The sequence below is a fragment of the Schistosoma haematobium genome, chromosome 1, assembly GCF_000699445.3.
Source record: "Schistosoma haematobium chromosome 1, whole genome shotgun sequence".
Classification (NCBI taxonomy): domain Eukaryota; kingdom Metazoa; phylum Platyhelminthes; class Trematoda; order Strigeidida; family Schistosomatidae; genus Schistosoma; species Schistosoma haematobium.
Genome location: NC_067196.1, coordinates 18,022,047 through 18,036,046, shown reverse-complemented (window position 1 = coordinate 18,036,046; position 14,000 = coordinate 18,022,047). Strand labels below are relative to the sequence as shown.

Below are 14,000 nucleotides of genomic sequence, written 5' to 3'. Positions count from 1 at the left end.
TTTGAAAGCTTTTGTTTCTATATGCTGTTTCTGCTTGCGATCTTTATTTGTAACCTGAAACGATGATCCTACACACGTATTTATACAATTTGTAAGACGAAGGCAGTTTCAGCATTTAACATTTCCGTTTGCATATCAATTCTAACAAACCGTTTCATTCTTTAAGTTTCGTAAAATCGCTTTTCACTAATAAATAATTCACTAACAAAGGCAAAACATTTATCTTAATGTTAAGCAACCCATCCTAATTGCAGCTTAACTGTGGGTTCCATAAAAGGCTGAACATAGTGTGTTGTCAGATTTGCTGTCTCTTTGTGGGATACCGTTTAGCATATTTTCAATTTAAAATTAGGGGATGCAATGGTAACTAGCTATATGGTCTATGCCTTTAACCCACTATAAACTAACTTCACTATTATGATTCCTGTGGTTATAAATAATCCAGGTGCTCTTCGGAGCTCCATATTAGTGACTTCGTAATGAAAAGAATTGCAGTCGTTTGATACTGTAAGATCCATTTTGAATGTTTTGTGTGTTGGTGAAAATCCCTCCATGTATATACTTGTACTTTGTTCCTATTGATCCCCTTAGTTGTACACTGTTGTCTTTTGATTACATTTGAATTGTTAATACTTGTATTTTTTATTATGGTTTTTGTTTTTTTTACGCCCTCACTAAGTTTGTGTTTCTTCCTGAACTGCATCTGTGTTGTTTTACTTGACACTTGTTCTTGGCGGTAGCCATATTGATTTGCTCCTCCTTTTGTGTGCGTTCTATCCAGTCAGGATAGAATAACGTTCATCTGTTGTGACTGATTCGATTGATTGAACAATTATTGGTTGAATAGCCGGGTGGTAATATTTGTTTAGAACTGTAGAATCCAAACTACGGTTTGGATAGAAGAATAGCCGACCGGGGACTTTAGACACGCGCTATTTACCCGATTACTTGTTTTGATTTCGACGGGAAGGGGCGCGTGTCTAAAGTCCCCGGTCGGCTTAAGGAAAAAAGAGAATAATAAGGAAGAGATTGATGTAAGGTGGTGTAGTAATAATGGTAAAAATGGAGGAACGGAAAGGCACAGTCAGAAGAAATCTTTCAGTTAAGGAAGACACAACCATTTTTTATGAAGAAAGCAAAAGAAGGTTACAGCAGGATCGCCACTGGCTTTTATTCTGAGCCATATCTTATAATGTCTCTACCCACTGTGTCGCACCATCTCTCGGACCCCAACCAGGAAGTCGTGAAGAAACAACAAAAGCCAGTACTTTGCAACTTCCTTTCGTACCACGACACCATGCCATACACTGACCACCTCTTCGCTTTCTCCAACCAGTCCCAGAGTTGGCGAATAATGCACGATGTGGAATTCCCTGGGACAACATTCGTAGAACATGTCCAAGCCACCGAAGTTGGTGTTTCAAGATGGTGACACCAATTGGATTATCGTCTCTGTGCCCGAACACACGATGCCGAACCTCTGCATTACTGACATGGTGTTGCCACTGGATGTCAGCAATCCTCCGGAGACAACGATGATCGAACACAGGGAGTTGTCTAACGTCCTGAACTCCGAAAGGCCAGGCTTCACAAACATAGAGCAGAACTGCTCCGACCGACGCGTTGTAGATCCGACCTTTTACAGCCAGACTGACATCACGAAGGCGCCAAAGATGGCCCAGATTGGCATAAGCCGCTCTGGCTTTCACTATTCGTGCATTGATCTCATCACTCACACCCCCACCAGCACTTATGCAGCTACCCAGATACACGAACTTCTCGACTGCTTTTATCTGCTTACCATCCAGGGTGAGTACAGGATTGGAATCCTGCCAGTCTTGTAGAAGTACTTTGCACTTCGAAGGTGCAAAGCACATACCATACCTACGGACACTGATTGCCAACTGACTAAGTGCGGATTGGATGCCTTGGGCATTATCGCACAGTAAGACGATATCATCCGCATACTCAAGGTCGAGAAGTCTTTCTCCAGGCAACAGATCCACACCGCCATTACTTACATCAATCAGAGCTGTTTCCAGAATGTCATCGATGGCAAAGTTGAAGAGGAATGGTGAGATTGGGCAACCCTGTCTAACCCGACTGCTTGGATGGAACAATGGAGAGAGGTGGTTGTATGCCCTCACTCTGCCTGAGGTGTTTGTATATAGGGCTTTTAGGATGTTAACAAACTTCTCAGGCACACCCTTCTTCAATAGACAATCCCAGAGAACAGTCCTGTCCAACGAATCGAAGGCAGCCCTGATGTCCAGAAACACTACGATTGTTGGCCTTTGATAAGTATGGCGGTGTTCTAACATTTGGCGGAGGGTGAAGATATGATCAATACATCCTCGACCAGAACGAAAACCAACCAGCTGCTCGCGAGTCAATCTTTCTCTGGTTTTGAACAACCTACGAAGCATGATGGAAGGCAATATTTTGTACGCAATCGGAAGTAGACTTATCCCCCGATAGTTGTTACAGGAACGACGTGAACCCTTTTTAAAGATAGGGACAACTATCGACTCATTCCATGACGTTGGTACACTCTCTAGTTCCCAGGTTTTTGTAAACGACGTCGTCAGTTCCTTAGTCAAAAAGTCGCCACCATCTTTAAACAGGGCCGGAGGTAAGTCATCTGGGCCAGGTGACTTGTAACGCTTCAAGAGTTGGAGTTCCTTGCGGACTTCTGCATCATTGGGTGGATCAGTCGGAAATGGTTAACTCTCTATATCTATGGAATCTAAGTTTACCAGTCATCATAAGAGGTGCACTGCCCAGTGTACATATACGCGACTTGATAAGTACGCTTGACCGAACGCCCTCACCTAGGGGTAAGTTTAGCAAAACTAGTGAGGTCAGGTTCAGAGTGGATGACCTACAATACTGTTTACTTCGGAAGTTTACTAACCGCTTTAATTTTTTTACTACTCATAGTTTTTCAAACGGTAGTTAGCTACATTTAGTAAACATAGACTGACATCTTGGTGCAGTGTGATGTGTTAAATTTCTGAATTCTCATAAATAACATCTTGGATAATGACTAGCTGATCTCACAATATTTGTTAAGTTTCGCACAAACGTATTATTCAACTGTATGTTTAAGCTCGATTGAACGTATATTGCAACCAGAATGAAAATTTCCCCAAGTAGGTTGTGATGTCCCAGGTGTGTGTCTAAACATCCATTTTTGTTTCTCAACTAATGTACATTATCCGGCGTTTTTGCGCCTCTTCCTTTCACTTGGCTAATGGGCATTTTTGGGGATTTCCCTCAGTTATATGTAGATATCTACAATTATCTGCAAATATGACCCTTTAGGTGATCCCCTTTAACCGTATTAAGAAATCAAACAAGACCAGATTTTAAGCTTAAAACGATACCTTCAGTGAGAATGATGATTCTATATTCAGTACTCTCTAAGTGTACAAAAATGTTCGAACTTTTTTGACATTTGATACATTGAGCAGTGAAGACTATTTACCATACTAATTTTCAGATTCTTAATTAGTCTTTATCTGAGTATATCCTTTTCTAGGATGAATGAAGCGATGTACCGCCTGACGAAAATCCAGTGTGTCGCTCTACGTAAAGTTGCCATGGAATGGCCCACAGGTCATCATGCACAATGTTTAGTTACCCAGTAACTGAAGACATCTTTTGACGGTCATTTCAAGTTGCGGCAAGTGGTCTAATTTTCACTCTAGTATCGGCAGCTAGGCCAGAATCTTAGTCACGTATATGATTACTAACAGGCCTCTATTTCCACTAGCTGCATCTGCCGTCGGTACGTTCGGCGTAGTTGTCTTTCTAAGCTTTAGTAGCAGTAATGTATTTTTCTTCATGTTTCAGACGCTTCATTCATGTGATACTGTGCTGTTAGCATCCAAATATTTCATTTTTAATTTCGTTATGAAAGCAATCTCTCAGTTAGCATTTCTATCCATTGAGTTCCCGGTAGTTCAATATTATTTTGCAAGCAACAAAAAGGAAGCTGAAGACTGCTTGTGATTTGTGTAATATCTGAGGCTTTGCTGTGATTATTCATACATTGATGGGTAGGTCTTTGTGGCCTCCGGAACTATTCTGAAGAGGAAGCGGCTGTAAGAGACTGAAGAGCGAAAACTGTCATATAAAATCTTCATAAGACCTCATTTGTTCAAAAACTTCTCATTCTTTCCTGTTGGCAAAGCACATCTTAGATATTTATTATGGAATGGTCAATTTAATCTTTGTAGATCGACCGGGTTTCTTCTATTAAGCACATATATTTCAAGTAGTTCGTAAGAGTATCTGATGTGGACAGGTCATGTGTTACTTATCATTTTATTCTCCTCATTTATTCAATATGACCTTAGAGAATTTAGCACTTGAGCTTCTCCAACATTCTCTCCAAAATTCATCTGTCGACAGAAGTGCTTCGGATATGTATCATTGTGTTTAAGCACAATAAGTTTTAGGGTAGTATCATAGGAGATTAGCTGACTCGGTTTAGGAGTTTCGTCAGTAACAATGAGTGTAAGTAGTGTATATCAGAACGCATTGGAATTCGGAGAAATTTAGACTGGGATGAGATCTCAAACTAATGAGGTGAAAATGGAATGTACCACAAGAGCTATGCCTGCATTCACAATGTGCTTAGTCGACCGGCCTCAGCTAGTAGTGTCCGTTAGAAATAACACGGCAGGAATTAGTGCAGTATGTCTATATTACCCTCTTTTTTCAAATTTACTTACAAATACATTGACAACTATATTTTGGAGATCTAGGCAATTTGTAAGCACTGAATTAAGATTCATGAATTCATTATGAGTAATTTATATTGCATTTCTATTCATCATTATCATTACAGTTAGTCACGAGAATACATGAACAAATAATAAGGGATAAACAGATTTCCTACAGGAAGTAAGGTCAAGTTGTATTTGGTTGGGTTAACCAACGTCTAAATGATTAATGTATTAGGTCCTGAATTTTCTGCGTGATCGACCAGAGCCGTCTTTAAAAAATGACCCATGCGTTGTGGTTTCGCTAGTAAATAATACTTCGTGGTATGTTTTTAACTGCGATCATAAATCAATCGAGGTTAGGCCGCCATTAAGAAACTGGAACCACTGGACTGCCGTTCTATCTTAGTATTGGACGTTTTAGCCGTGCGCATTCTCAACCATGCATGCGAGATTGCGGTCTTGCACGCGAAAGTTCAACATCTAAAACATTGAGCTAGCATCCAACGGCGCTAATGTCTAAATTTAACCAATCCACTAAATTGCACGACCATCTTCGATTGACCTTGATGGGAAACGCCCCACAACCGGCACGGAATAGCTCTACTAGTTACAGATTCTCTTTAGGACTCTGAAAATTATTTTTTGAAGCTGGTCACCAGTGAGCACATGATATGTGTCTACAAATATGGTGCTGTTAAAGTTTGCACATATTGGCAAGAAACCACTTCGTAAAAAAGAATAAACTACGTCGATGTTCATCAATATTGATTTCTAATTGGCTAGCTCACATTCTTGTTATTATTGATAGAAGAACGCTCACTTCTGCGCCAGTGTCTACAAAGTAGCGATCTTTCGTAATCACGTCAGTGATGTACATCACTTCCATACACGCCGGCTACAGTTGCCGTTTATGTGTAAGGGCTGGGAAGTTTTCCGAAGCATCTTTCGCGTTGTACGGTTCGGAACTTAAGGAACTTCAGGTTTTTTTTTTACAAATTCTAGAAGATTTCCTTATGTACCGTGGTATCAACATCAGCCAAGGTTATTTACCTCTCGTAACCTAGAGACAGATGTTTTAGATGACGAGCCGCTTCGAGAAGTTTCAGAGCGTCTATGATTATGATGAATATTAAGATAACGAGTGAGAGTATGACAGTTTCGTAACGTCATTTTTTGTATTGTGAGATTTTACTTTGACAGAATAAACCTCTGAGACATGGGTTCCGCTGATCTCCAGAATCAGATCGGCAGATGTAGCCAGTCCGTCTATGGTGCTATTTCGAAATGAGATAAGGACTTCCTGCACCTGTTGAGGAGGCTTAGACAAGAAGAGCTGTCTAAACAGGCCCTCGCCAAATGTCTGTTAACCAGTGAGCTCTCGCATAGGCAGAAACTCTTCTGTTTCTGAGCCATGTTGCAGTTCGATGTTTGGGGAAAGTTGGTCTAACTTTTGACGGTTAGATCTTCAAGTTTAAGGATAGCCTTCTTTGTAGTGTCGTAAGGTCCCGCAACATCACTAGTAAACATACTAGTTGTGACGTAACTTTTAATATTTCATAACAGTGTCTCCACAGCTGGCTAGTAGTTGCAAGAAAAAAGCAGCAGGACGTAACCACTAGTGATCTGGTGCTAATGAGTGCCATTCAGCACATTCAGCTTATGTGCGCCCAGTGAAACTGATGAGGTCAGTATCAATGTTGAAGACTTAGAGAACTATTTATTTTGGGGATTTATTTACCGCTACATTTTTGTAATATTAAGCTTCCGAATTTAATCAAGCGTTTTCTGTCTTTCACTTCAAGATAAACGTAACTGATGTTAGTTTTTACCTCTCGTAAGTAAGTTTCGGTGAAATGAATAGAATAATCCACTGAACAACATGGCATGCTGTCCAAATGTCTTCTTATTGTTTGTTTAAGTACTTGCAATTAGAGGGTATTTGGTATTTCGTTAACACCAAGAAAAGTTGGTCATAACGCTTGTGTGCTTCATATTGAATGGTTTTGGATATTTTTATACCTCAAGTTTTTACAGTAATTTTTTGACCGTTTGAAATTCTCGAACTATTCACTAAAAGCAACGAATTGTAATCTTGTAATATTGAAATGGGCGTGCCTGACATCTATCAAATGTAAATTACAATCCTTTTCTATAGGAATCAGTAGCTCTTGCATTTAAAAAAAAAATTGACTGTCGAGTGGTGCTACTATCCGGTTTCTGGAATTAGTAGATGTCATCATGCCTTATTTGAATGGTGAACCTTTCGTTAAACGGCAGCCACCAAGTGATCTCTCATTAGACGAAGAGTTATTTTTCCTGCCCACTACGTTGGAAGTTTTTCGTGACTACGAGTAAGTTGATGGCTCTTTTGCATTATTTAACTAAATCCTAGTGTCTTAAAGTATTAGTACTGTCACTGTCATGCCATTAGTGTTTTTAATGCATCTCACAAGATTTGTATACAACATTTGAAACGATTAATCAGAAATAAGTACCTAAGCATTTGACTATTCTGGTTGTAACGAATAATAGTGTATGTATTCAGATGTTTGGAATGCTCCAAAAGTCTGATTCTCAGTTAGTAGTATTTTTTCTATACATTTTCATTGTGAGGTGCCACAGTGGTTAATGTCGGTTCAAAATGTTTACTTGTCTCTTTTTTACTGAAGTGAGTATGATTTCGCGTGTGTGACTTAATTTGTTTGACATTCGAAGTATCTCAGGTGTATTTCCGAGGTTAATTGGGTTACTAAACACGAAGGATTTCACTACAATTCGACTCACTTCCCTTTTAAATATGGATTACGTCATATGTCAGAGGATGTGATTACGGTTACTATTTAGAATTCAACGTGTGTGGGTGAATTGTAACGAGCCTCTTGCAATTCAATGTCAGGTAATGCTTTACAACTCATCCACAAAAAGCTGTTTGTTACTCATTATGACTCCATCAGGCAGTTCGTGAACTACTAGATTGCTAGCTCAAATCTCACCACACTTACCATATACGTCGAGATAGTGTCATTTAGAAGTTCTTGGAAGCACTGAAGTAGTCCTAGAATGGTGTATAAGAGGTACTAATTTACTATCAGGTTTACTAATAGGATACTATGAACTTCTCCGAGGTTGTTTTCTGATCAGCCTGTTCATAGGTTGGTTTGGGTGTTTTCGGCTTACTGTAGTGGCTCACATAGTCCTGGTTATCTTATTGACAGCATACGATATCTCGAATTCAAGTAAATGAGTTTCATTAAAACTAATATAATAATGATTTATCCTATCATCAATGCCTTTATACTGCTTTTAAACAGGTGGCTTATTAATAATTATGCGACACTCACCAAGTATAGGTTTGTGTACTTCGCTTTGAACCACTTCTGTGAGTGCTGGTTATTTTAAACGGATGCCTATACTGAAGTAGGAGCGGAGCTCAGGCCTGTAACCTGTTGGGTAAAAACTGGGCCCGTTTAACTGTTAAACCACCTCTCTGGAGGAGGTTTCTAGTGTCTTGTTCTTTGGACTTGATAGACTAGTCGCTCTGAAAGACAATGAAATTTTCATAATTGAGCCACCTAACTCAGAGAACATATCACCTTTTTAGTTGTCCTTGTTAGAATTTACCGCTTTGGCTTTTGATTTTCGTAGAATTATTTCTAATTTTTAATTTCGCCGTTTTCTCATGGTATGATATTCTATTACATCTATAAGTTGATATGTAAACCTTATTTAGTTTGGATGAATATAGATTTGCAAATTTATAGTAGTAATATTAGTTATTGGTTACTGTTTGTTTACATTGGTCATGATCTTTATTCAGTGATTATGACTGCTATTTAGGTCTATTAGTCTATGTTTGAAATTTCTGACTTTTCAGTGACTATTTCGAACGTACAATTCTTGTAAATAGTCTAACATGGACTTGTTCAGTGTGTAATAGAGGACCTTCCACTTACAAAGAAGCACTGGCATGTGAGCGTGGAGACTATCGGCAGTTGAACGCCTTTGATAATGCTCTGGCTTCTGCATTGCTGTATATTATTGGAGGTGCACGGAAACGAAGGCTCCCAGAACTTGTTGAACTAATATGTGGATTTGCAAGTAGTCGATTTTTCGTTGGTGAAGAGATTGAATTTCAGACTGCAGATTCGAAGTAAGTTTTATGGTGTCTCTGGATACTTCGTAATATGTCCAATATTTTTCTTAGGATTTTTGGATGTATCAGAAATGATTCGTAAACTTTAAAGGTAGACCGAACGACTCCATAATCATGTTTGACCACATGCCCAATATAACATACATCAAGATGTTCCTTAGATGCTAGAGATTCGTAATTCAAGAAAACGACTTCAATAGTGTTTCATTCTCTCATATACATACTATAAATATTGAAATAAGTAGACCATCCGTTGCAGATCCAACAGCAAAAGGACTGGATCCTTATTCGTGTTCTATTGACAAGTTTTCTCAATTAATACATTAGAATTTTGTGGTTCATATCATACTTCCACTCAGGTTTTACTGCAGATAGATTGAACTTGTAAAAAGCTAAATACATGGCCTACAATAACATGACACCGATATTAACCAGTTTTCGGTTTTAGAGGCCTAGGCTCCTCGTTCATTAACCTTCACTTGATGTGTTACGTTAATTAATTCAGCCCAAGATTAGTTATTATACAATTATGCCATTTTGCGTTCGGAATCCTTTCGATTTTCACTTCATTTGTCCGCCAGGCTCATGAAGTATAGTATTATATACATGAATGTTTATCTTCTGTACAAAATTAATCATATTTGAAGCTAGTAAATGTGATATTTTAATTTTTTTAGTGTTCGGTCTCTTGGTATTATTGATCGTGTGGTCGTGTCACAGAGAAAAAGCCAGTTTGAGCATGTAAGTAATCTTTTCAAAAGGGATAACTTTATGGTCTTTACGTATTCGATACTTTCATAATGAAATGAAAGCTGACTATAATTGGTATTTAGTCTGCTTTGCAAACGTTTGCCCATATGTTTCATAGTTTCACATTCTTTCTGTGGGTTATTTAGTTGTACAGTTCTTAATATTTCCTTACTTTCTTAAAGCCCAATTTTTCACGTAAGACTGAAGAATGCTTAAATTCTAGATCGAAATATCGTGACTGAGTATCGTTTCCGATCCAGCTTAGAATTTTTATTGTCTATGTAAATGGTGAAGTTTTTTTTGTAATATACGTGACAGCCGTTTAGATATTAAACTTTTGACTAATTAGTTGTGGCTCTAAATAATTCTCTTCTTGCTGATGTTTAGACCATAAGGTAGATGTGGTCATCAGTTAAGTAAGTTCACATTTTGGTACTAAGTCAAACTGTTTTTTGAGTGTTAGAAAATACATTCATTGATATCGAAGTCAAGTAAAATTGGTAGTCAAAGGTCATTAGACTCAAATATACCAAATTAAGGTTGAATTTAACTATGACACATTTCAAATATAAATACAGTGCAATAGATATGAATATATTTAAGGTGATGAAAACATACCTTTAGTAGTGACTATTTCTTCGAGGAAATCCACGGAATATACAACATAGTTTCAGGTTGGTTAAAGTAAACTAAATAAGGTAAGTTGATGGCCCAACTAGAAGATTTCCTGCAAGTGAAATAATACCTTTAGAACAGGAATTCTACTTAGTCCTTCACAAATGGGTATGCACTAAAATAATGATAACAGTTTATAAATACCTTAAAAATGACAAAACTTTAGAAGAATGTCAATGATCCGTTGAGATAAAGGGACATCATTTAACTGCTAATATGACGGAAAAGTACTATCATTTTATCAGGTCAGCTTATAAGTAAAAGATTGTTACACTAGATAAATCTACATGGTGGATGAATAGCATATAATCAACAGAAGTCCTGTGTCCTTTTATACCCCTTACTTTATTGATATCACTAATCTTATCTAATGATACTAATCCGTATGGAAAATATGATATTCTACTCTGATATTAATTCTTATATTTAAGAAAAACTCGTAATTCCTCAACCTTTGAATCTCAACTGAAAAGACTATATTTAGTAATAATTTTCATCATTTTGTCTCTTGCATTTTCTATGGTAATGCACGCTTAGTCATGAATAATTGTATTCATCTAGTTGTAATAAATATATCTTTACTGCTTACATATCTGCTTTTTCTAACAGAGTGGATTATCGATGGATCCAAATGTTCAGAAGCCTGCCTTTCCTGATGCATTGAAACTTCATTACTGTGTAAGGGAGCATAAAAAGTCTGATAATGTAAACCGTATCGCCTCAAGTGTTTTGGTACCTGGATCTATTATTAATCGTCGCAGTCGTAACGTACTGGCTAGGGATCACATTAAGTTCTTCATTCGCCACACGTGCGAATTAAGAAACGGTGTTTTCACACCCAAAGTGAGTTTTTAAATCTCTGCTGATTTGTTCTGTTGTAAGTTTCAGGTGCTGGTGGTTCCAATTATTTTTATAGATGCCGTGTTTCGTTTTTTATATAATCACTACTGTTGTTTGACTGTATCGGATCAATTCGTTACGATTAATAGATAGATTGCGATTCTACGAAAAAATTCTTACAAAATAAGAGGGGTGACTGGTGGGGCACCGAGTGTGGTCATACAGAAGCTTCCTGTTCTTTCACCTAAAATCTTGGGGCAGTTAATTTACTTTATGTTAATACTTTGATTAGTATTTCACCAAATAAGAATGGCTGTCATAAAGATATTCACTGTTATCCTTTAAGTTTTCCATACTTTCATGTTTTACATTTTTATGCTTATGTCTTGCAATAAGGTTTACTATCTAACTGAACGAGTCAGACTTTAAAAGCTCTGTTTTATTTACTGTTATTTTTGGTCTCTCTGGAAGCATTTTAGGGATTCTTTTATCTTTATTACTGTTTATTCAATAATTGTCACTATTCTACCTTGATATTTTGGATATCACCGAAACCATATACTATCCTATTTATTTATTTGCAGAACTGTAATTTATGAACGAATCAACCACACTTAACAAAGCGGCCGTTAAATTTTCGCGCGAAATTCATGTACCGATATAGTTAAACAGCATTCTGACACTAGGTGATATCAGTTCTTGATGAAAACTTGCTCCGATTCCCAACCCTTACTTCTAACTTTAGCCCTAAATCTTGATTCGTACTAATTCATAGCCCTAGCTGTCGGAATTCTTCAAACCACTTTAGTGTCCTGTGAAGGTCGTTCATAGATTACAGTCACGGCCATTTATTCCGTTTCGTGTTTTACAAGACAAGTTTTCACACCTTTAAACGTGTTTGGAACTGTTATATAATGGGTGGAATATGGTAAATTCAGTGTTTATAAGTTCACAATTGAGTTAAAGTTTCAGTTTGTTAATGAGCGATAGTATCACATTTAATCATGTATTAATCTTGTGATGTACAAAAAATATAATCCATGTTTGTGAGCCTTATATATTCTTGAGTACTACTGTTACGGTTCTTGGTAGCTGACATGAATTTACCATTTTCATTTTAACATTTCCAATTTATATGATACACACTTATGATAGCAAATTCTTTATGCTAGGAGAAATATCTACATTCACGAGATCTAATAAAGGAAATTACTAAAAGTTTGTTGAAATCGTCAGTTGCATTTCGAGACCTAACTGGTCAGTCACTTCCACCTTGTACAAACTAGGAACTGACCGTATAGGGCTGCTCACTTACTAGTGCTTTGTAAAACTCATTGTGAGCCTCTATCAAGCTAATCCTGTTACTTATTTTTTTCAAAAAAAACGTGAGTCTAGTACTTCATTTAATTATCACGATGGCAATACAACTGATTGTTTCATGTGATATAAAATTACTTATAACCTAATAATCAATGTTAGTTATTAGGCCTCTAGATGTACTGGCACGAAGGATCGGGAGAGTCAGGTTTCTTTCTCGAAATCTTTCCATACAACCATTCGTTTTTAGCATCCGACAGGGGAAGTCTTACTCCCTTCATACAGTAAGGTCTGTAAGAAACTATAACTTATGGAATGCCACTAGTTACTAGGTGCAAATGACATACTCCCAGATCTTTTTAGAGATGGTAGTGAGCTTATGGTTAGGGTGCCCCCAAATGCCCCGGTACGGCCGAGAGTGAAGAGGGTCCACTCCCTCTCGAAATGCTCTCACATGGCCACGCGTATATAGCCTCTGCCAGGGAAGTCCTACTCACTGCCTTCCCGTGGCGGGGGTGTTGTTTACGGAATTGAGAGGACGAAGAGCGAATATCCGGCGCTTTAACCGGATTAGTTGACACGGAGAGTCCACCTAGGGGAGTTGTAAAACCCTGATTCCAAACCAATGGTGCACACAGGCTTCAGAATCCTGAGGAAACAAATGTCGTATGAACCAATCGTTGGTCACCGGCTACTATGGGACTGCATCTCCTTATATTGTCCCAGTGCCTTGTGGATCAGACCTTTAGGTTTGGTCACTTGAGCAGTATCCCAGCCCTTACACAAATCAAATGAGATTTGTGTGGCGCATATGTTTCTGGTGCCCCCTTGTACCAGTATTTATGTTCAAATAATAATAATAATAATAATAATAATAATAATAATAATAATAAATAATAATAATAATAATAATGGTTAGGGAACTGAATGAGCTGTTTGGAAGTGTTTAGGATAGACAAAGTCCACTTTAGAATAGACAAGAATACTTCTCTTGATGCACCATCAATAAGCATATACAAGCCCATTTTCAAATATTTTTATTGTCCTATAATAGTGGTGCGAGCAGTATTATTCGTTTACTTTAAAACTTCGAATCATGTAGTTCTAGTAGTTCCTTAGTTCTCAGTTTCAAATGGTATGACTATATCGCTTTTATCGAAACAGATTAATTGGTGATTATGTAATTACACTTGTTTCACAATACTACTTTTGAATACTTAGGTTTCGATTTTGCAACGTTATAAGTTACATCCGTATGGACCTGTGACATGGGCTAAACTATTTCTGCCACCAGAACCTTGTTGGTCTGAACTGACGCCTGCTCCTCCATGTGAGTTTTAAGGTAGTTTTTTTATGTACTGCGTTAATAGTATATAGTTGGTTTACCGATTACTTTTCATGATGATGCTATTTGGCCGATTAGCCGAAAGAGTATCTTAAAGAATATTTTTCAAACCAGCTTTTGTTATCGCAATAATTACAAATCAACTTATTCACTCAATATTTAGGATACCGATTAATTAATTTTAGAA

General features: G+C 37.6%; 1 protein-coding gene across 2 annotated transcripts in view; it reads left to right on the top strand.

Moving 5' to 3' along the window:
- The first annotated feature begins 6,522 nt into the window (after nt 1-6,522).
- Nucleotides 6,523-14,000, top strand: part of MS3_00004089 (uncharacterized protein) — a 34,796-nt gene continuing 27,318 nt past the window's right edge. For both annotated transcript variants that reach the window (XM_051211979.1, XM_051211978.1), the window contains exons 1-5: nt 6,523-7,084; nt 8,608-8,883; nt 9,564-9,627; nt 10,921-11,154; nt 13,690-13,798. In XM_051211979.1, coding sequence (XP_051073301.1) covers nt 6,972-7,084; nt 8,608-8,883; nt 9,564-9,627; nt 10,921-11,154; nt 13,690-13,798 — 796 coding nt within the window. In that variant the 5' untranslated portion in view covers nt 6,523-6,971. The remainder of the gene's footprint in view (nt 7,085-8,607; nt 8,884-9,563; nt 9,628-10,920; nt 11,155-13,689; nt 13,799-14,000) is intronic.